This window comes from Haliaeetus leucocephalus, unplaced genomic scaffold (genome assembly GCF_000737465.1).
Source record: "Haliaeetus leucocephalus isolate CR32 unplaced genomic scaffold, Haliaeetus_leucocephalus-4.0 Scaffold555, whole genome shotgun sequence".
Lineage (NCBI taxonomy): Eukaryota > Metazoa > Chordata > Aves > Accipitriformes > Accipitridae > Haliaeetus > Haliaeetus leucocephalus.
This window is the reverse complement of record NW_010972991.1, coordinates 3,189,411-3,215,044: the sequence shown is the minus strand read 5'-3', so window position 1 is coordinate 3,215,044 and position 25,634 is coordinate 3,189,411. Positions and strand designations below refer to the sequence as shown.

Here is a 25,634-nt window from a genome sequence, read left to right as displayed (position 1 = left end):
AGCTAACAGCAGTGCTTGTTTTCTAGATCACTTAAAAAGGAAGAGAAGCCTTTCAGGAAGGTAGTAGTACTGGAAATTCCACATACGGTGAACAAAAAATACTGTCTCATCCAAACAATAACCTCTTCCTAATTATTTTTGGAAACTAATTTCTCCAGTTGTGAGCAATGTTATCCCATTAGTATCAATGGGTCTGCTTGTTTGAAATAGAAAAACTGTCCTGGGTGCTGGCAACGGTTGCACAGAGTTTTTCAGGCTCAAAGGTTTTAGACAATTTCAAGTTAAGGATCTGCTTTTTGTTTTCTGTTTCTTTTTAACTTGCTCCTGGTTTTACGCTTTTTCAGACATGTGGTTATGCTTTGAGCAAATTCAGTATGAAGTTAATCGGTTTAATAGATCGGGGTCTTTTATATCATGCATCTAGGGTTTGGGGTTTTTTTTAGAAGACGGAAGCTAATCGTAGCAGTTATTATAGTAAACTGATGTAAATGTTTGGAAATTAGTCATTTGAACCATGTCAGAGCTATTCCAGTCTTTCTGTTCTCGATCAGATCTTATCAGATTTATGCTAATTTCTCTGCATTTTCAATGAGTAGTTTTCATGGTTACTCAACGATGTTGTACCATCTTTTCTTTGTAAGGACCTTTTCCATGCTGGCACAGCTGTAGGAAAGAAACAAAGAGCCTGGGATAGAGATTGGACTGATTTTGATGCACTCTGGCTCTGGTTATCTTCTTCATCTTGGTTTAGCCTTTTGTTGCTACTACTTCTGCTCATAGCTCTTCTAAAACCTCGCTGCTCTTTGGGTTAGCTATCTTAGTGTTTCTAGCCTAAATTTACTTACACTCAATATGAATAGTTAATGCCCATTTGGCCTTTTACCAGCATTTTCCTAAGGTACAAATAGCTCTTCTTCATGGATTCATTTATAAAGATCATGCCTGCTCTCAGTCTTTGTTTATGACAGTTAAGGAAGTAAAACTCTACTTAGCCTTCTCTTGTAAGATGGGCTCTCCATTCCCTGATGTGCCTCACAGCACCTTCTTTGTATCCCCTCCTGTCTGAATGTTTCTCCTTCCAGCAAAGTTTTCAGAAAGATTTGTGGCTTGGTTCAGAGGTCTTCCAAAATAACCATGGCAGAGCTGGAAAAAGCCAAACCTATCCTTCTCCCCTTTGCTTTGATCATTAGAACTTGCTTCTTATGATTTAAATACCAGTGTTTAACAACCTGCAACTGGCCAGATTTTGCTTCTCTTCTTCTTTACCTGCACCAGGGGACCCAGTGTTTTGCTAGCATGTGTTGACTGATATTGTCTTTCTTTTCCAGGGAGGTTCAGCTTTTTCTCCAGCATCCATTATTACTAAGAGGAGAGCACAGACCCAAGCAGCAGTCCTGGCTGAAGAAGTGGGATGCCCTTCATCCACTAGCGAGGAAATCGTAGCCTGCCTCCGCCAGTTGCCTGCTCGTGTCCTCAATGATGCACAGACTAAGGTACACCATAGCAAAATATGTGCCATTGGCAAGGAATCAAAAAGTTTCCATTGATAAAAAGCTGTGAGGAAGCTTAAGAAATAAACTGGGCTGAATATTTGTGGAAGAGGAACTGGACTAGCTTTGGTGGAGTGATGCTGATGTCCATGACATCCACCTCCGACCTATGAATACTCACAGCATGATTCTCCTTTAGACTAAATTCCTTTTACGCTACTTTGACCACGTCTTCCAAAATTAATCTAAATATAGTTTCTGACTTCTTTCAGTCCCCTCTCATCTCCCCCTGGGTGTTACTCTAGAAGAGAATGAAGTGTCTGTAGCTTCAGTAACTGCATTTTTCCAGAAAAGGAAGTGGGGAGGGATGTCAGTGCTCTGACTCCTAAGTGGGAGACTTGCAAAAACTGCAGTATAAACGAGATGGATCCTTTACCCTCAGATTAAAACACCCACTGGCAGTGTATTTTCTGATCAGCACCAGCATAGAGCCAATCCCTAATTTAAAACATTTTTATGACTATAAGACAATCAATTCCCTTGGCCTATTCAGCTCATTTCACCTGCTGAGATCGTCAGCAAAAGCATTGTTTCCTGCCAATGCTGAGTTTGTACTTACATTAACCGATCACTTGCTCACTTCAAGGCTATCAACTCAGTTGTCTGAAGCATAAATAAAATGGAAATGACCAGGGTAAGCTAGTTTAACTCACTCTTCTTGCTTTTTTGCTAACCTAGCTCCTAGCTATAAGCGGCCCGTTCCAGTACTGGGGTCCAGTGATGGATGGAATTTACCTTTGGGAACCTTTAGCTAAAGCCCTGCAGCGCCCTCAACTTCAGAAAGTAGATCTGCTCATTGGAAGTGCTCAGCAAGATGGGTTGATCAGCAGAGCTAAGGCAATTAAGGTAGGAAGAGACTCACTGTTAATGAATTGATGGCATTACTATTATTATAGTGATGGCAGTAATCACATGCAGCCAGGACAGATGCTTTTTGATTTCGATGGTTTGTGAATTATACTCCACGCAAATACGCAAAGACATTGTCCATCTCCAGCCAGTCCTGTTTAGGCTGATTAATGGCATTATTATATTTGTTGATTACCATTACTGGGAGAGATATGAAAAGGTAAGAGATCAGCAATGATTTAGCTTGTATTAATATGCAGCAGTATGTTCTACTGTCCCTAAAATCCTATTTATATTGCGATCTCAATTGTATCTCACAAAGAAGAAAACAAGCTCATAACCTGGTTATGAGGTTCTTCACTGTGCAGCAAGGCTAAGTCAGTCTTTTCCATGCCAACAGGTTTTTTTTTGCGGCAACCCTTTTTCTCTGTTGCCTTTAAGAACTATGTTTTCCTGTAAAGATGATTCTGAATATGGCTAACTGTGACTAAGAATAGGACTAGCCTGATTTGCGGGCTAAGGTTTCAGGGCATAAACTGGTGAAATGAAAAAGAATTGCTTCCATGCTGTACTTCAGACATAAAAGTCCTCAAAAGCATGAAGGTCTACTCAGAGGGATTTTACATCTTCTTGTGCACCCTCTGTTCTTGAGACAGCATATCAACCTCTTTTAGTTCATTTGTCCTTCTCTACGATGGTAACGATAGCACTTCCCTGTTTAACAATGCCAAATTAAATTAAATGTTCCAACATGCTCAGATATACGCTGAGAAATCAACAGGAGAATATTAACACAGCAGGGATCGTTTTGAGGGTTATCTAAGTGAACTGCAGGTCTGCTGCTCTCTGTAACTGTGTGGATTTCATCTCTTAGGAGGCAGTGAAAGGTCAATTCCAGCTTCTCTTTGCTGGTAGCCAATAACACATAGACCAATTTATTTCCGAATTAATGACAAAATACCCCTTTGAAAGAAGGCTTTTTGACCCACCTGAGTAAAGTTCATATTGCTTGTTTAGTCTCCATCAGAAGTTTCCTGCTTTTATTTCATGTATCTTTCTCTTTTGGAATCAATTAAAAGAAGAAGTCAGGCATAGGAAATGGACTGTGATGCTGGAGGCCTGCAGATAATGATCCAGACGCTGTGAGAGGGGAATAAACCTCAGTAACCTCATTACAAGTCATGTGATGAAGACTAGGAAGTGAAATTCTTTCCTTTACCACTATTTCCACATATGACAGTTGTCTGCAAAATGGAAACGAAATTCCCTGATGTATTAGAAATTATGCAACAAATTATGGTGTTAATGAAAGCCACAAGTGCTAAAAGCCAGTACTGTCAGGTTGAAATGAAAAGGAAAAACACTTGTACTAAGAGCTCAGCAGTAAAATGCTGCCTTTCCAAAACCAAAATCTGGAATATCTTCTTTATTTAAAGGCTTGCAGTAAATAAGACTGGAAGGGACTCTAAAAGTTGGTGCAACTCAACACTAAGAAATGGTCATATCTACCTCAAGTAGATACTCTCTACCTGAGAGACCTGTTTTAAAATCTCCTACTGTTGGAGATCTTCTGATCTCCTTTGGCAAGTGTTTAACTATGCTTACTTAGAAGTACAGTTAACTTCTTTACTAGCTGTTATAATAGTACCTACCTTGGTGCTACTGCTGTAAGTCAGATTCCATTTCTGTTCCAGAAAATTCATAATGTTCATGGTAGGTGGTTATATTTTATTTTCTCTCTTTTGACTTCCTTAAGCTGTTTTCAGGTTCTCAGTAAGAACTGATGATTTTTTTGTGCACATTTTCCTCTATTTCTATTTTCCTGTGTCTTCAGGTTTTTAGGCCTTGAGGGAATATGACTGTTTTGACCAATCATAGAATCACAGAATCATAGAATGGTTTGGGTTGGAAGGGATGTTAAAGATCACCTAGTTCCAACCCCCCTGCCATGGGCAGGGACACCTTCCACTAGACCAGGTTGCTCAAAGCCCCATCCAGCCTGGCCTTGAACACTTCCAGGGATGGGGCATCCACAACCTCTATGGGAAACATGTTTCAGTGCCTCACCACCCTCACAGGGAAGGACTTCTTCCTTACATCTAATCTAAATCTACCCTCTTTCAGTTTAAAGCCATTACCCCTTGTCCTATCACTACATGCCCCAGTCTGTATTCCTGTCTTCGGATTGTTTTCTTAAAGACCTGCTGCAAGGGTAAAATTTCCTGATTACTTCCTTGTCCACACAGTTAATGTATTAACTGCTGTGAAACTGTAACGCTTCCTCCATCATTGAACTATTTAAGAACATGCATCTTCCAGGTCCTCAAGAACATGTCTACATCATAGCCATGACCATGCATGGTTGCAGTCAGTCAGATGGTAAAGTCCTGAGTAGGCCACAGATGCATTTAGCTACAGTGGCAGATCCTGGTGCTGGTGGTGGTTACCAAGAAGTCTCCGTTTCCTCTGTCATAATGTCGTAAGGGGTGTTTGATCTGTGCTAACTGTCCTGTCCCCACAACAGACCTAGAAGAAGCATTTGAGACACCCCACACTGTATGCCACTCTTCTACTTCATTCACTTTAAGGGTTCCCTTGAGGTAGATCTGACTTGCTTCTTTCTGGGAAACCCCAAACCTGTTTTTTTCAGATATACTAAGGACGGTGGGAGGTCTTAGCTGGTGGACAGAGCACTGAACTCGGGAAACCAAGACATAGCTCCTAGCTTGCCTCTGACTACAACCATGTTATTTAATAAGTTCTACAAAGAGGGGACCAAACCTCCCAGGGGTAAAAATCCATCTGTGGATGTGCTCCAAATCTGTAGAGAGAAGAACCATGCATGTGTTTGGGTAGATAAACAGCACAGCTAAAAGGTCCTGTGGCGAGAGTATGGAATTGGCAAAGTCCTTCATTTCCATCTCCTTCAGGATGACTGATTTCAGTCTAGTCAGATGCAAAGAGTGGGGGATAGAAAAATTTAACCCCTGCTGACCTGTTCCACCAGTTCCTGTGAATAACTGTGCTGGAAAATTCAGCCAAGGGCTTGCACTATTAATTCTGGTCTTGCTCTATTAATACTGATCCTGTAAATGGTGAGGAGACACTTTTAGCCATTTGGATGCAAGCAAACTTGAGACATGATGTAACCTCTAGACTGCAACCAGACCTGAAGGTGGCAAATCCAGTTGGCACCATGTTGTTCTGTGGGGGCTTACTGGCAGTTGGTTTTGTTGGGTGTCTCTGTACTCCCACTGCAACACTGTGCTTATGCCTAAGGCCTTTACTATTAAAAATGAAATAGAAAGGCAGAAGGCACCACTTCTGTGCTAGCAAAACATTTATGTTCAATTTGTTTACGATTAAAAGCTGAGGTCTCTCAGTGATGCTTGCAGCAGAAAGTACGCTGAACATTCGTGCTCAGTGTCTTGCCCATGGAAATGACCGTTTTATGGCATTCACTTGAATGCTTATTCATGTGAACTGAGACAGATTTACCACTTCCTGGAGCACTTCGCACTCATCCCCAGTGCAGCCATCAGATGGTTGAAACTAGGCGAGAAACAAAGCAGAGTTTGTTAAGGGAATGGCAAGTGGTACCATAATGCACTATTATGTGGCATATGGAGCAGTTAAGCCTGAACCCGTTAACTGCAATTCCCATGGCAGACCTTCAGGGATATTAGCTTTGAGCAGTCATAGATTAGGGCAGCTGAGCAGAAACCTCTAAAAATGTTGATTGCAATTCCCAATTGGACAAAATTTTATCCCTGTGCTGTATGTGGTACTCAGGTGGGAGAATCTAATGGTTCCTACTGGCATTAAATATATGTATTCACTCATGCTGCTCTCTATCTGTGTTAGTCTGTATATGCATGTAAGTCAGTATAGCCCTGTTTATACCCTCCATATGTTCTGTGCCTACTATGTAATCTCCACTTTGCAAGGGTTGTTAACTTTCTTTTTAGTTGGAAGACTAAAGTTGTACTTTATGCATTTTCTTTCTTTTTCTTTCCTTCCTTAGTAAAAATGTAGTTGGCTGCAGAACCCAGAACCAGGATACAGGGGAGTGGATAAGTAGAAATATAGATTATTTACCTCATGTAAGCAACTGGATCTAAGCAGAGCAGAACTTCCATCCTGCAGTATATCACAGTCAGTTACTTTCTTTATGGATAAAGATATTCAGCAACATACAACAGACAGCAGATATGTGTGTATTAATTGTAATGACCAGGGGAGCAGTGTCCTGATAAGTGCCATCAGTGAGGAGAATGGGCTGATATCAGCTCTTTTCTTCATCTTGCAACTAGCTGGAATCCTTGAAAGACTGAACAGCTGGCAGGTCCTTCACTATCTCTTGTGACAACATTTATCAAAGAAAGTACATTTTCCCCCTTGGAAAGATGTAAATGTTTGGTCTACCTGCTGCTACAATTTCTTTTTAAATAAAACACTGGTCCAGATTGATTCATTTGCTGCAGAAGCTATGCTGCAGCAACAAGAACAGTAAGCATTATTTAACTCATTATTTAGGCAATGTTTATGATGGCTTTGCATCACCAGAACAGTAGAAAGTGGTGCACCTGCTGTCTTTAATTGTTTTCTTACTTACTTTCTAAAAAAAGTTGAAAACCCCACTATAACTCTGAGGTCAGTTGCTAATACCTCTTTAAAGGTTAGCAGAATGTAAATTATTTGACATAATGTGCAGCTGTTTTGTTTTTTTTTTTTATTAATCTGGTAGCAGCTGTTGTATCTACTGCTATTTGAAAATTGTTCCTTGGTCATATATTTGCTAATGTGAAACACTTGTTGGACATGGAAAATTGGTCAAATTGAATCAATATCTGAGAAGTTAAAATGCTTTGTCTTTTTAATGTTTCATGGGTTTTACTTTGAACACATTGCTTTGTTTTGTGCTATCATGTTAAAATCAGAAGTTTAAATTATAGTTTATTGTAGCCAAAGCGACACTTGAGAAATCATGTTTCAGATTGTGCTATTTTAGTGGTGGTTGGGATGAAAAATCTCAAATTGTCTTACAAATGCCAGTTTTGTCTCTCATCCATCTCTGTCTGTTGAGTCCTCTTTCATCTGACTCAACATGTCTCGGGGCCCCACTCTATTATCAATGATTGCTGAGAAAGGTCACCAGAATTTTGGGGGCATTTTGAAGATCACAGAAACTAGTACATAGGCACGGTAAAAACCTAAGACCAACCGCACTGAGTCAGATCAAAGGCCCATTTAGCACAGAATGCTGTTTTCAGCAGTGGCTAAGAGTGGATGTTTGTAAGAATAGAGTAAGCAAATCTGATACTTCTGCTAAATGCTCTCCAAATCTCTAATACTTTGCCACCCAGGGACTGCCTAGCCTGATTTGGTCTTTCAGTATTTAATAACCATCAACTGATTTTTTTTTTAATTTTTTTTTAAATTCAAAAACTTGTTCATGAAACTTCATCTTCACCAATTTTGGCATCTGCAAAACCATGTGACAAGGAGTTCCTCAGCTTAACCATGTGTTGTATGATCCTTCTCTGTGGTTTTCAACCAAAATCTTTATTTGATGCTTGATAGGTGATAAGGCAGGGAAGGATCAGTTCCTAGGGTACATAATCAATACCCCAAGGGCTTTTTCTCTCTCTTTTTCTCTATTTTAAGTATCCATGACAGGTGTAGAATACGGTAACAAATCCATTTAAAAAAATCCAACAAAATGAAAGCATTGCATGAAAGTTACTTCTTTACACCTAAGAGCTTGGGCTCTGCACTGGCATGGAAAAGCATCTGTTCTTATCCATAACTGCTAGCCAAATCCACCAGTTCCAGTCACCAAATGAGAGATTCCTAATTAGACAGCAGCAACGCTTATGCTGGTTAGTAGGGACCTGAACTGATGTGTGCCGAAGCTGATGGAAAGATTGCTTTTGAATTCAGTGAACTTGCAGTCAGGTCTTCAGTAATAGTTTCTATTTCTTGCAGAAAAATCTATGTGTCCTTGCTGCGTTTAAACTGAATGATTTTGCAGGCAAGTGTGCTACACAGTTTCATATGTGGCATTTGTGCACATGAAGTGACGTGTCATGTGTGAGTTGCAGATCTTTTTCGAAGCACAGCTATATTACTAAAACTGGCACCACATGACTCCTTTCATATTGCATGGGCCAAAATCTGGCAAAAGAAGAATTTATTACAAATAAAAGGAAAATTGCCAAGATCTCTTTGGACCTTGGGATATTTGGTAGTGTTTTGAAATCCCTTGTAAAGTCACTTAATCAAAATGCACAAAGCATTAGAGTACGTCAGTCAGGACAGGCCTCAGCCTCAGCAGACAAGGACTTATTTTCCATCTTTCATTTCTGTGAATCTGTTGAAAAGTAATTATTCCCTCTGTACTTTCTGTATAGGGTTGTGGAAAGACCTAGCAGCGTGATGAAGACCAGCTGTGAGCCATCAAAATAATGTATTCAGTAAAACATCTATGGTAACTGGACTGGGCAGACACCAGCCTATTTTGTATCAGATTGACTGCCCAAAATAATATAAGTGGTTTATTAGATCTTTCTCTCTGGAGTTCTTATACAAAGCTTCAGCCAGCATGCACCTGCAAGGTTCCATCTTTAGAAAGGACTTGTTGCACAGAAAAGTTCAGGTTACCTTTTTTTTCAGGAAGTTGCTCTGTTTCTGAACTTGAAATAAATTCTTTCAAAAAAAAAAAAGTGAAAAGTCTGAATTGATAAAATAAAAAACTTCCTCAAAGAAAGATGTGTTGAAAACTTCCAGCAGTCTTTAGCTTTGGTAAAAAATAAGTTCAGGTATGCAGTTTGGCATAGAAGATGGTCCCTCAGCTATCAGTAATTCTGCAGTGACATGGACACTCTACTCTGGGGCAAAAGCCTTTATGTCTGAAACCTTTCCTGAGGCAGATCTCAGGAAAAAGGCATTTCACTGTAGGTGTCTCTGAAAGGCCCTAGGGTTATGAAGTTTGAAGATCATAGCTGTTACTTGCATTGGGATCTGGAGGAGGGGGATTTCTTTTCCAGGGCTAAGGCAGATATTATTCCAGAAGGGACCTAAATACAGGCCTTGTGGCAGCCACATTTCTTCGTAGGTGCTTCCAGAAGAGGCAGAGTGATATATCCATGAAATGGCTATATGGCATGTTCACTTTCTGGAATTTCCAAAGGAAAGGAGCAATATCTCCCTCTCTCCCTTCTAGTTTTCCTTCAGGGAGATCATCAGAAAGGCAGCATTGGGCAAACCTACAGTGGAGAACTATTCATGTGGACTACTTCTGTGAGATCCAGAGAGGTTTCTGTAGTATTAGAGCTACATCAGCACAGCATGGTACCTATGATTTGGACTTACTAGATTAGGGATTCAATCCTATAGTTTATTTTGAGGAAGCCAATACTGCTGGCTGGTGACAGTCTTGGGAAAGCAAAAGTAGGACTGTCCCCTACTTCTTCCCCTAGGAATCAGAGATCACAGCAGAGAGGACTCATTCCAGCAGAGGGAGAGCTGAGCCTGTATTGTTCCACTAAAAATGTATATTTTGGTTTTGTTTGTAAATTCCACATATGCATTTTGTTCTCAGAAATTTGAAGAAAGTCAAGGAAGAGCCAACAGCAAAACAGCCTTTTATCAGGCTCTGCAAAATTCTCTAGGAGGAGAAGACTCCAACTCATTGATTGAAGATGCAGCTACGTGGTATTACTCCCTCGAACACTCAACCGATGATTATTCATCCTTTTCCAGGGCTCTGGAAAATGCCACCCGGTAAGAAACTCATCTTACTACAACTGTGTGGTTGGGGTTAAGCAACGTTTGTTTTGCTTATCTCAAGGGTGCATTTATATTCTGAAAAACTTGAGAAATTCTTATGCAAATGAATAGAAAATGGGCAATATGATATCATTTTCCATCAGGTTTCCAATGTCATTGGTAAACAGAAATTGAACTGATTTTTATGCTTTGTGAAAAGTTGGAATTGTCTTTCCTGAACTGTATATTGGATTCAGACTACTATTGCTTCGTATACTCTTTTATGTCAAAGATGTCTTGGTAGTTTGCACACTCTGCATCAAATATTCCTTGAGTCCTCCCATCTCTGTGTCAGTAGAAGAACTGGTAGACTGGCTTTTATTCACAAACAGTCACCTAATTATACAGTTAGATACTTTTCCTAGTTTTTGGAAATTTGGGGAGTGGTCAAGTTTGAAAACTTTGATTTCAACAATTACATTAATTTTTATATTATGAAACCTGAAAAATATATTTGTTCAGAATGTCAGCCTTTCTACAGGTGAGTATCCTGCATAAAACAGTGAAGCATTTGTGAATGTTCAGAAAAGTGGCTCCCAACCCCATTCTGTGCATTGCTAATCTCCATTTTACCCATGACAGAAGAATCCCCTTAAGCTGATACATGTATTTCCTTGACCCTTGTGTAATCATTTATGCCAGCGTGCAGTGATTGTATAATGTCATCCAATCTGCATTTTGCTCCCTTTGTGTATGGTTTCCCATGGTGAGAGAAAGCAGAATCAGGCAATAGGATGCTTCTGTAGGAAGTCTTGTGGAGGTGAAGGGAGAACACATGATATCTGTCTCTTGCCTTGTTTGATCCATCAGGACACACTGTAGACTCACAGTGCCTCCCAGCCTCTTCCAAAGAAAATAGTTGTGAAGAAATATCAGAAGCAGCATGAGCAACTTACATTGCCATACGTTGCCTTGAAACATTGCAGGCAGGGACCATTGGGAAGTGGAAGATGAGCCACCTTCACGTCACCTAGTGTATATGCATAGATTCGACCCTTAATTGGGTGTGGCATCAGGGTCCAGCAGTTCTCAATAACAGTCATTTTGATGAGTTCATTGCCCTGTTGGACTAAGACTCCACAGCAGTCATGACACCTAGGGTAGGCCATAGAGACTGGTGGGTATCTTTAGCTTGAGTCACATGGTGGTTTGGTCTGCAGAGAAGACTGCAGATTTTGCTCTCTCCCCCATGGGCAGCCAGTTTGCTCTAGCCAGTTACAGATCTTGAGCGGGCGGGGTGGGCCTGTTTTTCTGAAAGGAGAAAAACTGAGAAAAATCTCCTTACCTCCTTTTTCCTGCCTCTGTGCAAACTCAAGGGCTGAATGTTTAAGTGGAACAGATTTTCAGAAAATGAATCAAAAAACTCTTTCCCTATTCCTGTCTCTGCTTCATGAGCAGATTCATTATGAAACTTCTTTACATTTCTAAGGTGGTGTGTTTTATAAGCTAGCGGTTTGAGTCCTAGTGTGCCCATCCAAGCAGTTTCACCTCTGTTCTGAACCGAGGCATCATAGCTACAAGCTCCTGGTATCTGCACTGTCAGTGTTACAGCTTTCTGTCCTACTGTGAGCCTCTCCACGAGACCTTAGAGACAAGATTTTCCTTTCAGTCCTCCCATCAGAGTTGCAGGGCATTGCTCCAGAGGAGCCTCAAGGAGCAGGAGATGAACAGAAGCCAAGATTCACTTGGAAACCTCTGATCCAAGACAGTGGTGGCCAAATCTGTTTGGGGAAAGTTTCTGGGTGGTCCAGGTGTGCCGGTGCATTGAGGTTGTGAAGTAAACAAGCCAGAAGGCTGTGGCTTAAGCTTTGTGCCATTTATCGAGTCTCGCACCGTGCTGCATTTGCCCTGCCTCGTAGCCTGTCCCAGGGACAGGCCACCCATCATTGCAGCATCTGGGGCCACTGCATGCAGCATGCATGGAAGCGCTGCGGTTCATGAGCATTGAAGCCAGAACTCTTCCTCAATCTCTTTCCATCACCACCATTACCCATGGAGCTATAAATTTTTAGTCAGATCAATAAGGTTTTTAAGTGATAATAAACCACTGAAGGACTTAAATTTTAACCTTTCTTCCCATCCAGAGACACCTCCATAAGGAGCTGTTTTAACACAGGGCTGTCACGTTTGATCATCCATGTTCACCCCAAGGCTCAGCATGGTGCAAACACTGATTTTTGCAAAGCTACAACAGCTAGCACACTGCTCGCTCGCAGCAAGAATGTGATACACAAATAGCTCCTCTGGCTCTCAGCATCTGAGCACCCCACAGCAGCCTCATGGGCATAGGGATTACCTGCTTTTTTATGATAATGAGGCAAATGACTTGGCTAAGGAAAGAGGTGAATGGCTTAAAGAGTGACCATGAGCAACGCGAAGGATGAGTAGTGAAACCAGGGCATCTGGTGATAATCCTTTGCTTTAAACACTTTGGAAATTTCTTCAGCTACAGCAGAAAGGGAGGGGGGACAGCAGTTACAGAATGACCATCACCTACATCAGTATCATATACACGGTGGAGAAAAGAGGGGTTTGGTTCTGCTTTTTTGGTGGTTGGTTGGGTTTTTTTGTTTTGTCTTGTTTGTTTTGTTTGTTTTTTTTGTTAACAAAAAACTTACTACTGGCATAGACGTGTAACCCAAGAAAAGTTCTATGTCAGGAAGTTATAATGAATTGCTAAAGTTTTAACAGGATTATAAAGTGTGAGGAACCAACATAAGTGGTTGTTATAAAATACATACATTGTGCATATTTTGTGGTTTTAAAATATTTCCACTTTTAAAACTGTTTTAGCTGCAATTCTCTGGTATTTTTCCCCGGGATAAAATGAGGTTTTTTTTTTTTTTTTTTTTTTTTTAAACTCTGGTACTACATGCCTGTAAGAAAGAGCCATTTTATTTTTGTGGTTACTATTTTTTTTAATTTTTTTTTTATTTCCACAGAATAGCTGACTTTTGCCCCCCATAGCACCAACTGAGAATCAGTTTTAAGTGGTGAAATGTATCTCAAAGCATTTCTCAAGAGCCAGTGCTCTCTACAGACTCCCTAGTTTTCAAAGACCATCTGCTCCTCTAAAACCCCATGCTGGTAGGCATGTGAAGAACAGTAATTTTAATTTCATATGGGTGTTGTCAACCATAACTGTCAAAGAGTATTGTGGTCAGTCAGCCCATAGCTTGTGGTCTCACAGATGGGCTTAAAATAAACTCTGCTGAACAAAGATAGCTACCCAAACAGTGCCTTTCATAATCACACCAGTTAAATATAGCAGTGTGTTTTTATGCTTCTCTGGCACTGTTCTTTCTTGCCATCATTCTTTTTTTACCTACCAAGTTTGAAAAAGCAGCTACTGTTTCAGATTCACTAGACTGAGAACTGAAACCTCCCACTTCCGCAGCAGATATGTTTGTGTGTGCTGAGTCTTTGGGCACATGTAGAATGAGAAGTGATGATACGTGTATATAGAATATTGCCTTGAGGAATCATAATGGGATATCTTGCAGTAAGGTGTCCTGTTTTCTGCCTGCCCCTCTTGAACTGCTTGTGCTCCTTCCAGCTACTGCCTACCCCAACTTCTAGCCCCGCTTCTTGGGGCAATGGAAGCTGGGAAGCTTTGGCTACATTTGATTCACTCATACCTTTTTGCATTGCAATACCTGGTGATAAATTTAACTATCTCATTGTACTCTTCTTGTTTAACCTTTCTCTCCCAGACGTACTGCACCAGATATTCCATGCTGATGAGCCCTGCCAAGGGCCCTGCAGGATATCTCCAAAAGTGGTCTCTTACCTCTTCTAGCTCTGGAAACTCTACCCCAAAAAATAACACAGTTCCAAATGCAGAAATGATATTATTGATGCTTAACCCAGGAAATGTATAAGTCCTTCTACTAGATGCCATCGCAACCTAGTGGTGCCAGAAGGAGTTTTATATTATTACAAGCATGGGCCCCCATAAACTAGAGTAAAATGGGATTGGTTTTTTGGCTGGGATACTCCTTATGTGCTAGATCTGGTTTATTTAGTATCATTACCATTGTTCAACACTCCATAAACCAGCAATTTTAGTGAATTCTAAGCTGTACTGAACTCCTAGAGGGTGAATGTGGTTTCCCTCAGTGGACTTGAAGGCAGAGATGTGAGCTGTTTTGGAAAATTTAAAGAACACTATCAATATAGAGAGAGGTCTGTTGGTTGTGGGGTTTTTTCTTTCCTTTTTTCTGTTATGTGACTGTGTCTGTTCCCTGCTCCTCCTTTTTTATCAGTGACCAGTTTATCACGTGTCCCATCATAAGCATGGCCAGTCACTGGGCTGCTGCCTCCAGAGGAAATGTCTTCATGTACCATGTACCTGAGAGCTCCTCGCAGAGCAGGTAAGAAGGCATATTTTATTATGTTTCTTGGATTTAGAGTTTTCAAAACCAGGGCTGTCTGCTTGGGCACCCTGTAGAGTAAATGGATAGATGTAGGTACCTCAAATAAACAGTTCAGATTAACAAAGGACTGAGTGGGCTCTAATAGATTATTTCTTTCCATTGACTGTATAGGAATGCTGTTTCTGAACTGAGGCACTTCAAGTTAGATGTCTAAATTAGGTTTCCCTTTTTCAACTTACCTACCTTTGCCAGTTCCTGATAGCCTTTTAGGTTCCTACTTTATATCTGATAAATCGCCCACAAAGAACCAGAAGGTAGTCTAAGTCATCAGGAGTCCACAGCTCTCAAGATAAATGGGGTAACATTTTCTAAGGACTCAACATTAATTTAACACTGCCCCCTTTTGAAGTCAGTGCAGTTGTACCACAGTTCCACTGCCTGGCCTTCAGCGTGGACAGGCTCTGGGATTTATTCCCTCCTGCTCCAGCACCGTGATCAGCCGACAGACTGTCTCATGGGAGGGAAAGTATTTTTGAACAAAAGCATTTGCAGACGCAGGCTCTATGTCATCCTTCATGTTAGAAGCTTACTCAAAAAATTTTCAGCAGGAGAAGCTGTATGATATTTTAGACGGAAAGGTCTAAATGCCTGTGGGAGATGCAGATGCCTCGTTCCCTTGGGCGCAGAACAAGCTGGTAGTCAGAGACTATTAAGGTGACCCTCCCTGGTTTTATTTTAGATCCAGCTCCTTCCAGAAGTCAAGATGAGACACAGGTTTGCAGGCAGCGGTCAGCACTTCGGGCTGCGATGTGACGCACGACGGTAGCTCCTGGTCCCTTGCTCTCAAAGGCTGAGTGATCAGAAACTGCAGGGACAGTACCCCCTCCTGTTCCCGAGGTCCACACGTTAGGGCAGCAAATCACACAGGGATGCTTAACTTCTAGCTGTTTCCTCAGTGAGAGAGCAGTGCTTGTCCCCTGCTTCCTTGTCCCTTCAAGATTTTTGAGACCCTTTCTTTATCTTGAGGCTTTCTCCGCCAGGGCTCAGGGGAGGGACAGCGAGATCCTACTGGCACCATCTGATACTGTGAAGTTCCCTGTGAACTACTCTGTATTTTTCCTTTCCTGATAGCGTCGTGAAAAAGCATTTGAAAGAAACCAGCCAAGATCTAGGTTACAGATGAAGGCCATTATGCTGTGGTAACACAGGCGCGCTTTCTTTGTAGCCGAGAAGTTAATCCTCGGGGAGCCGTTATTTCGCTGGCAGCTCCAGCGGGAATGTTCGCAGTGCTCCATTTGGCTACTGATAGGCTCAGATAAGTGACTTTTACAAGGCTCCAAACAGGGCTGAGCTATGGTATGCCAAAAATCTAGCCACACAAAAAGAAAAGATGTGTTCTCAAATTAGCTAGCAAGTTTTCTCTTGCTTTGGAGAATGATAGTGACTCAGTCATCTATGATAAGATCTTATTTGAAAGTAGATGAAATAGTACTTATACAGCTTAGACTCACTGGCTTTGAGGCAGTGATTTTGAATTGATGAGAATTTCCCATTCTATCCAGCCCTATTTAAGATTTCTTTTGTGCTCGTGTTATTTAGCTCTCCTCACGCTCTCCAGTGCAGTAGTAGTTTATGTAGCACTTAGCTACACATTTTATTAATATTTATGTTGTCAGTTGTCTCCTAAGCTAATTACTTTAAATTTTAGTTCAAAACTTATCACTTTGCTTTTTCATAACCCTCTTTAAAAGAACAAACAAAGCCAGTATGCTGTCTGAAACTTGTGGGAACCTGAGGCAGAGGTTCAAATGCCTTAGGCAAAGCCACTTGCAAGGAGAAACAGGCCCAAATTGGTGTGCTGCATTTACATTCTTACTCCTTTCATCTTTAGTCATGCTTAAGTACCATTAAAATAAATGTTTAGGTTACAAAGGGAAGCACTTACACAGAAATTGCAGAATTCAGCTTGTCCGTGTACCAGAGGATCTCATTTGACACTACGACGTGACTATTTATGAAGTGATACCCTCATTTTCCCAAGGGACCACACACTAGGTCCTCTGCTGAATGTGCTGCGAGTTTTTTGTTTAAACGTTGTTGTCATTCATTCCTAAATGAATCTTTCCTTATTCTTCATCCCAGTTTTGCCATGTGACCTCACCCTCCCTACAGCATTCCCCCCTCCATATAGTATACGTGCATTGCAGGCTGTCCAGGGTAGGAGCTTCGCGTGGGAGAGTGGCCTTAACTGCCACAAACCCAGAAACCATCAGTAATCTGAAACCAACAAAACACAGCGTTTGGGATTATTATTGGCGATTTGCCCTACCAGATTCAAACCAATGATGTACATGGAACAGCCTTCAAGTATAGTACAAACTAATCCTGGGGAAAGATCTGGCGAGCATGTCACCAACTCCCAAGGGACTTCCAAGGGAGTAATGAGTCCTGACAGTTCTCAAGCTCTTCTTTGAAAGTTGTGACTCTTCTTAGGAGGAGGAGCAGAGGCAGATACTCTTCCAAGTAACCTACAGCTTAGGCTGGAAGGTAAGATGTGTGGGTTTGAACTTGGTCAGCAGAAGTGAGAATTGAATCTGGGGCCCTGCAAACACTCTAGCTGTTAAATTCCTGAATAGAAGAACCCTGTTACAGCCATTTCTTTGTGTTAATGAATGCAATAACCAACAGCATGCTTTGCACATAGTAGTCACGTAAAGGATATTCTGTGAGTACACATACTGGATCAGATCTCCCTCAATGTACTGTAGCTGGAGGAACACCTTGTTAGAAATTCCCTATCGCTCATAGGCATTTGACAGAAAAATGATTTCTTGGCCCGTCTGATATTGAATCACATCTTGGTTTCCTGAGATACAGTCCTCTGCTTGTAAAAATGGAAACTGCTACAGTACTATGTCCATAGGGTAACATAAGAGATAAAATAATGGGTTTTTTGGTCTTTGGTGTCTAAATTCTTCCTAAGATATCAGTTTACACAGGATATGGACCTTTCCCTCTTTTTGTTATCTACATCATAAAGATGATGATAATATCATTATATATTATCTATAATAAATATGAATAGCAACCTCACAGGGGTATTGGAAAGAGTACGTTAAAGTAATATTGTGTTCAGATAACTACAACAGTGGAAGACTATTTACTTTTAGGTAAAATATTCTGGCTGGGGAAATGGCCATTCACTAATTAAGATAAGGCACAGTATAGCCACACAGTCTCCAATTTCTACTCTGTTACCTCTCTCCTACTTTATGTGTGTCTCCCAAAATGTGTAACAGAACAAAGAGTTAAAATGCAGAGATGAAAAAGTACTGGTATTTCCTCTTGTTTCACATGGAGCAGTCCAGTCCCTTAATAACTCACAGCAAGATAAACAAGAGGGAGGGAGAAGTCAGCCAGTAAAGACAGTCCCAACTGCAATGATGCGAAGTAGACAAAAAGTTATTAAACAGGGAGGAATTTTTACCAGTAAAAGTCAATTAGCAAAAGTTTGTCTCACAATTGGATGTTTCCAAAATGTATACACATACACACATTCAAGCACGCATAGATACAGGGGTAGGATTAAAGAGCCCACTCTAAACTGATATCTATGACATATGTGGAAAATCACATAAAGCCACGAACTGACAGTTTTCATATAGATGAATGGATCTTGCAGAGAGCAAACTAATATCTCCTTCCACGTGGTAGCATTCTCCCGAGCTTGGCGTGACACCATGTCTGCTTTAGTCTTCAGTTCCCATTTGAAGAAGGAGCGGGATGTGTAGCCAACTCCTGCATTAATGATCTGTGGTAAAAATATATACATAACCTTGATGCCATTTTCTCACTCTCTTTTTGAGAACACTTAGGCCTTGGAGTAAACATTTATTCTAAACAATGTGGGAGGAATGTGACTGCTCAGCATTCCCTAGGATTAGTGGGGAGGGCTGGAATATAGCTTTAGTTACAGTAAAGAAGTATGTTATAGGAGAAGTATGTTTTGACAAGGATAATATTATTTACTGTACAAAGATTTGCCTTGTTAACCCTTCAAGAGGTTTCTGGGTGATTTTTGCATATTATATGAAGTAGCACTGCTTGCCACACCAGCATATTTTCCAAGTCACACTGTGGTGCCAGATGTGCTGTCTTAAAGACGGTGGATAAAAATCAGTCCTCTGCTCACTGAGAAGGCCAGATCATCAGCTGCAGCAGGATGGCAAAGCATCATTATTGTCATTGAAGGGGTCTAAACTGAGACTTAATGAGGCTCTATCTTATAGTTATTAACATTACCATAATAATTGTCACAGAAGCTTTTGTTAACTGTTGCGTACTGGACAGATTCATCCAAGATTAATGAGCTGCTGTCTGGTTTGAGTCATTTTAGTTGGGGCTGTCTTTACCTCCTGACTATGCGCTCTTGCATACGCTGGTCTGAGTTGTTAAAAGACTGCTCCATGCCAATCCTCACATAGTTGGCTGGATTTTGGTGACACTTTTTATGATTCTTGTAACTGATGGTGAGAGCTCCTGACTGATAAAGAAGAAAAATGTTTCTGTATAAACTACGTGAAGTATTTCTGTTTTCTATTTATTATATATGCTGTGGTAATTTTGGCTATTCTTAATATCTCGTTAATTAAGGGAGATTTTTCCACTCTTCTGATTTTGTTAGAATCATATGCCTGTCCTTTAACCTGTCCACCACTTGTTGTCCACCTGAGGCTCTCCTCCTGACTGTAGTTGTTAATCCATGAGTACCAATACCCCATAGGTTGGGGGGCCACAGCGTCAACTGGGTGCTGTGGAGGCAAACAGAAAACTTCAAAGAAACTCGTCTAAACACAGAAGGCAGTAAGGCACCAGAGAGGTTGTAACAAGACGATAGGGTGCACGCTGCCTCCGTAGCTGGGCAGGTACCACAGTCGCCTTAGGTAGCGACATACACTTGCTGCAACAACAGCTTGTCATTTTTCTCTGTCAAGCTGTACTCCCAATCATCTCCTAAAAGTTGTTGTTTTGCTCTTCTTGTTGGAATTGCTTCTCATCCCTCTGGCCCTATCCATTGCGTTACACCAGCTGGAGCTGTGAAAACACTCTCCCACTGATTCAACCACATCATGCCATTCTCAAATCTTTAGACAATTTCTGTGTCGCTAAAGGCTTGAGGTCTAGACAGTTTGTTTTTTCTTCCCACAGAGTGGTTTAGGGGCCTTTATCATTCAGTAGATTTTTCAGATTTTGGAAATTAGCCATAAATATGCAAAGGCAAAGTACCAAGCTCAGAAAAAAGCAGAAATCAGCTTTAAGTTAACCAAAATTCAGCTAAAAGACTCGGAAAAGTACAAAGCAATTTTTGGAACTGCATGCACTGCACTGCATCAAGTTGTTCCCACAAAATGTAATCTAGAAGATAAGCACAAAGTCCATATATCTAGAGAGATCTTCCTTTGTGCTCTGGGGTCTTTGGATGGACTCATCACCTTTTTAAGGAAATTAATCTATTCATTCAGCTTGGGAGTAGGCATACTGAACAACTGCTTGAATTTCTGTTCCCCAAAGATGCACTCAGGCTTCATCATGCCTATTACTAGGTTCTTAATGCACTAATTCCCTGACAAAATTCTCTAATCTGTGTTATTTTGTTTTTCAATTAATATGAGCTTTCAGGTTCTTGAATTTATTATCTGCTACTTCAGTTTTATTTTCTTCAGTTGGCACAGCTATAACGCAAAGTAGAACATTGCGTGTATTGGGAGTAATCCAGGTGAAGAAGACACAGCAAACTCCAGGATACTTCTGCAAGTCACATGTATCTATAGGGCTTTTTTGGTGCAAAGGTGGATAAACTTGGCAGTTTATTCTCTCAGGAGTTAAGCTTTTTCCATATGTCCTGATTTTCCTGAAAAGAAGAAAGAAAGAAAAATGTTCATCTGTTTTTCACATGCTTTCCCCCATTTGTCTGGCAGGACTTTGTAATGTGAGGAGACACAATGAGCCAAATGCATCCCTAGAACTGCAGAGGTCACACCAGGCCTTACACTGGCTCATTAAATTTCTATAAATATCCAGCTATCCTTTGCATTTTTTTCTCTCTGCAATCATGTACCATTTCCTTTTCTAAGATGTGTGGTGATATATAATTTTTTTGTAAATTATTTTTGCTTATCATTGACATGAACATTTCGGTCCAGGCGAAGTGCAGTGTTGGTAGGCTGCTCCTCTCCGATGACATGGATGAGATGGTGCCTGTTAACAGCTTAAGGTATTTGATCGCACTCTGCAAATCTGCTGGTATTAATATGAAGAGAATGTAGATGTGTGCAAACAACCATAATTAGTACTTCCAATACTCCCTGGAAAAATTAATTTTAGATTTATTTATTGAAAATAAACACAGAAATAGACCACAAGATCATGCAGTCAGTGGTGTTTTATATATAAATCATATCCTCTTCTCCAGGCACATGGTTGTTATGAAATCTTATCTTGACTCAAATCAGCAGATTTATCACCAGCTCTGTGAGTCTGGATTTCATCTATGCTGTTGAATCCTATCAGCGTGTAAATGACCTATTCTCACTAAACCCAAGTGACAGTGGATAGGCGTTTTGTTTTGTTTTCCTAGTTCCTAGTGATAGGCCAATGGGATACTGAACGGGGTCTTGAATATGAGGCTAGGAACTCTAAACCGTGATCCCATCTCTAACACAACTCCTTTCACAGAATTGTTAGAATGAGCAGTTATGCTCATAAAAGTTTACATTTAAAGCATTAATGGTTTTCTTATCTCACAAATCTGTTGCAGATCACCAATATCTGCTAAGTTTCGTGACTAACATGAGCTTGAGTATACTGTTTCTTCTACATGTCTCGGACAATCATTGTAGCTGGAACAAAATGAACAGATCTCTTTATTTCATCTCCTGAAGAGACTGGGTTGCAATGCTCTAGCTGAACTGAAAGATTTGTGCAGGCGTTGAAGAAGGAGTTGCCCGGTAGACCATTTATGACTAATGATACTACGGTCCCCAATGTGATGGGGCTGGGAACTTGAGCCTCTGAAGTTATCTGCTTAGGTTTTGGGTTTTGCTAGGCTTAGCTTACCGGGCTATGTAGCCTGGCTTCATATCACATAGGGTAATGAGAATTCTGGCCAACATCTCTAGTCAAAGCTGGGGGACACTGAAGATCATTTGAGAGTGTAGTGGGTTGACCCTGGCTGGATGCCAGGTGCCCACCAAAGCCGCTTTATCACTCCCCATGCTCAGCTGGACAGGGGAGAGAAAATATAATGAAAGGCTCATGGGTGAAGGTAAGGACAGGGAGAGATCACTCACCAATTACTGTCACGGGCAAAAAAACCTCGACTTGGGGGAGTTAGTTTAATTTATTGCCAATCAAACCAGAGTAGAGTAATGAGAAATAAAAGCTACATCTTAAAACATCTTCACCCCACCTCTCTCTTCTTCCTGGGCTCAACTTCACTCCCAATTTTCTCTACCTACCCTCCCCCACAGTGGTGCAGGGGGACGGGGAATGGGGGTTGGGGTCTGTTCTTCGCACATTGTCTCTGCCGCTCCTTCCTCCTCAGGGGGAGGACTCCGCACTCGTCCCCTGCTCCAGCATGGGGTCCTCCATGTGCTGCAGGTGGAGATCTGCTCCCCCGTGGACCTCCCTGGGCTGCAGGGGGACAGCCTGCCTCACCGTGGTCTTCCCCACGGGCTGCAGGGGAATCTCTGCTCCGGCGCCTGGAGCACCTCCTCCTCCTCCTTCTGCACTGACCTGGGGGTCTGCAGGGCTGTTTCTCTTACATATGCTCACTCCTCGCTCCCGCTGCAGTTTTTCCCCCCACTTCTTAAACATGTTCTCCCAGAGGCACTACCACCGTTGCTGATGGCCTTGGCCTTGGCCAGCAGTGGGTCCGTCTTGGAGCCGGCTGGCATTGGGTCTGTCAGACACAGGGGAAGCTTCCATCAGCTTCTCACAGAGGCCACCCCTGTAACCTCCCACCTACCAAAACCTTGCCATGCAAACCCAATACAGGATTTTTCAGGCTTGGGCTTGAGAAATATGGTTGCTACACTATATTTGTTCCAAACTTATCATTCATTTAAAAAAAATAACCAAAACCCCAGAATGCCAAAACAGTATCCCTTGTAAAAAAAGGGAGTGCTTGTGTCATAAAATGTCAGTAGATTGAGTATAAAATTGTATAAAAAGGAGTATGAAGAAAATTGGCTAAAATTGTTTGTATGAATGAAGATAGAATGAATTTTGAAGTGAAAATATCAATTAATCCTCCCACATACTATTTAAGATGTGGTGTCAGGTTCTTCAGTAAGCTTTACGTTTCCATTTGTGTGGTTCTCATGCCTAGTTATCAGTAAAAAAATTTAAAGCACAGAAAGAAAACGAAACTCATGGCCACACATTAGTTTCGTGTTCTAGACCATATATATTAGAAAAGCATTCTGTTAATAGTTATCTGTGCTTTATGAGGACTAAAATATCTGTCATTATTAGTCAATACAGCTAAAATGATTGATAAATAAGTAACCCTTTGGTATGTTCACTAATGACAAACTGATTCTTCTTCAGCTTGCTTTTTCTTCCTGGGTAATTTACAGATAATTCTGGCTGAACTCTAGCTAGAGTTAAGTTTATCTTCTTACTTTTAATTTTAAATGATTGGATAGCAGTGGGAAGTTTGGTATTGTATAGGATGCCATTTGAATTTTGAGTTAATTTACATTGGCTTCTATCTGTGTGTAGAGTTTTAAAAAAGAACCAAAAACTACATTAAGCCAACTAAGAATAGAAGCTGTGACTCAAACGGCTTTGAGATTAGTTGAAATCATTACATTGGGACACTAAGGACTATTTTTAAATGAAAGAAAAAAAAAAAAGAGAAGTGTTAGGCTACAGTCAGTCATTAATCATCAAAATGAGTTTCCAGTTTTAAATAATTAGACAGATCTAGGACAAGGACAAAGTTCAAAATGAGATGTATGTCCTAATTCGCAATGGATCATTGTGTGAGGTCTCTGCAGCTCCACCTCTAAGTTGTTCATTCAGTCCTCATGTAAAATAACATGGTGGTCTGCCAGATCATATTCTGTTCTGCCTGCCATGATTATGGATAGCCATTAATGCCAATTCCATTTTGCAAACAAAATTTTTGAGGATTTCTGGGTTGTTGTTGTTTGAATTGTGTTGGGTTTTTTTCTTTTTTTTTTTTTTTTTTTACTGTTCCAAAAGCTTGTGGTTAAGATATTAACTTCAACTGTTGGAAATCTGGATTTACATTTATGCTCTGTTTGATTTGGAACAAGAATTTGAACCAAATCAGCCGTAACCTGGGTGTTTTGTTCTAAATTCTGACCTTCTCATCTTTTAATCTTCCCTGTTGAACCTGTTCTTTGTATGCAAAAGTAACCACAGTTCTATAGAAAGAGCAGTGGAGTATCTGATGGCTAAGAAATCACTTTCTCTCTCTTACTTGGAAAACTTTAAATGGAAACTCCATCTCAGGCTTAAGGAAAATTTTCTCAGAACTAATACCTTCCCAATTAAATGGGTTGGCACTGTATAATGAAAAATCCCAGCAAGTGATATTTCAGGGTCTGCTGTTAAATTATTGGCTATGAATTTCACAAAGTTTCTGATTTTACCACCAGTTTTTCTGTAAACTGGATAACTGAACTCCAGTAGTGCCTCCTTCTGAAGTGAAGTAATAATTCTTCAAGGGGAGCTCACTTTAGTGTGAACAAAGTGGTAGGGTCTGGCTCCTGGCTTCCCCATGGCTCAATTTACCAGAGTGTCATACTGTCACACAAGAAGAGCTGTGAGTCTCTTTCTAAAAAAGTTGACATCTTAAATAGAAAGGTGTACGCAGAAGATCTGAAGCGATACCTTTGCATGAAGTACTAGTCCCGTGAAGTCACCAAAGCCAAGATTTCATCCTTACATGTAACTACATTCACCGCTGTTATTAAAATTGCAGATCTGTTCCTTGAAAAGGGACTTCTGTAGGGGAAGTTAGTTGCTATTAGTTTGTATTCTGTAAAAACACTTTCCAAATCCCTTTCATCATTGTCTCTGCAGACGTCCCTTTTATCAAACTGTCCTCTGAAGTCCAGCAGTTGCTGGGCTCTACATTTCCCTCTTTAGAGTTGATGCTGTTGAGTCACCTATATGGCACCCTGGGGTATCAGGAGTGCAGCTGGGAAATGAAAACCTCCCTGCAGAGCTAGCAGTGTACAACAGCAAAGCTATATGTGCTTGTCTGTCGCTCCTCTCTTTCCCTCACTACACTTTTCTTCCAGTGAAAAAACTGTCACTACCTGGTGCTAGCTTGAGTATGCTCAGAGCTCCTACAAGACTCCAAACCCCTTGTTTGGGTATTTCTGGCCCTTTTGCCCTCACTCCTCTCTGGCAGTAACGGATAATGATCCAAGTTTGAGGGAGGAGACAGAAATGTTCCCCTGATAGCGGCCACCTAGATGTTTCACAGTGGTCTTTACTGCTTTTCTGTGTGTGTGCCTGTTTCCCCTCTTAACCTTATGTTTTCTTTCTCATCCTCTTACTGTTGATACTCACTGGCCAGTGGTAATATCAACCAGAAATGTTGAAAGCAGCCCATGAAACTGTAGTTTTGTATGACTTTATGTCTCTGTCTCAAACCCATTCCAGTTGTACAAATAATTTCAATCCTAGTAAGTTCGCTGTTCAGGAGTTTGCTGAATTTTAGTTTGGGCTGTGACCTTAACAGTTTTCACCTCTAGAAACATGCAGGCTGAGAACACAAGTCTCATTTGGAGGGAAACCCTCAGTCTCAGCTCACTCGTTTTAGATTTAGAGCTAAGTTCACCTCTGCTATGCCTTCCCTAACTGGGTCCATTTGTCCCTTCATTGCATCTCAACTAATTTCATGTCCTCTCTTCTATTCAAAAGTGACTCTTCATTGAAAAGAAAATAGCTCCTTTAAGTATATAGTACCTTTGCTGCAATACTGACA

The 25,634-nt window shown here is 40.9% G+C and overlaps 1 protein-coding gene across 1 annotated transcript in view; it reads left to right on the top strand.

Annotated features, from left to right (window-relative positions):
• The window catches only part of TG (thyroglobulin), a 158,754-nt gene that overhangs the window by 125,882 nt on the left and 7,238 nt on the right, over nucleotides 1-25,634 (top strand). The window contains exons 42-46 of the mRNA XM_010577115.1: nucleotides 1,329-1,493; nucleotides 2,229-2,396; nucleotides 10,003-10,184; nucleotides 14,495-14,586; nucleotides 15,785-15,804. Coding sequence (XP_010575417.1) covers nucleotides 1,329-1,493; nucleotides 2,229-2,396; nucleotides 10,003-10,184; nucleotides 14,495-14,586; nucleotides 15,785-15,804 — 627 coding nt within the window. The remainder of the gene's footprint in view (nucleotides 1-1,328; nucleotides 1,494-2,228; nucleotides 2,397-10,002; nucleotides 10,185-14,494; nucleotides 14,587-15,784; nucleotides 15,805-25,634) is intronic.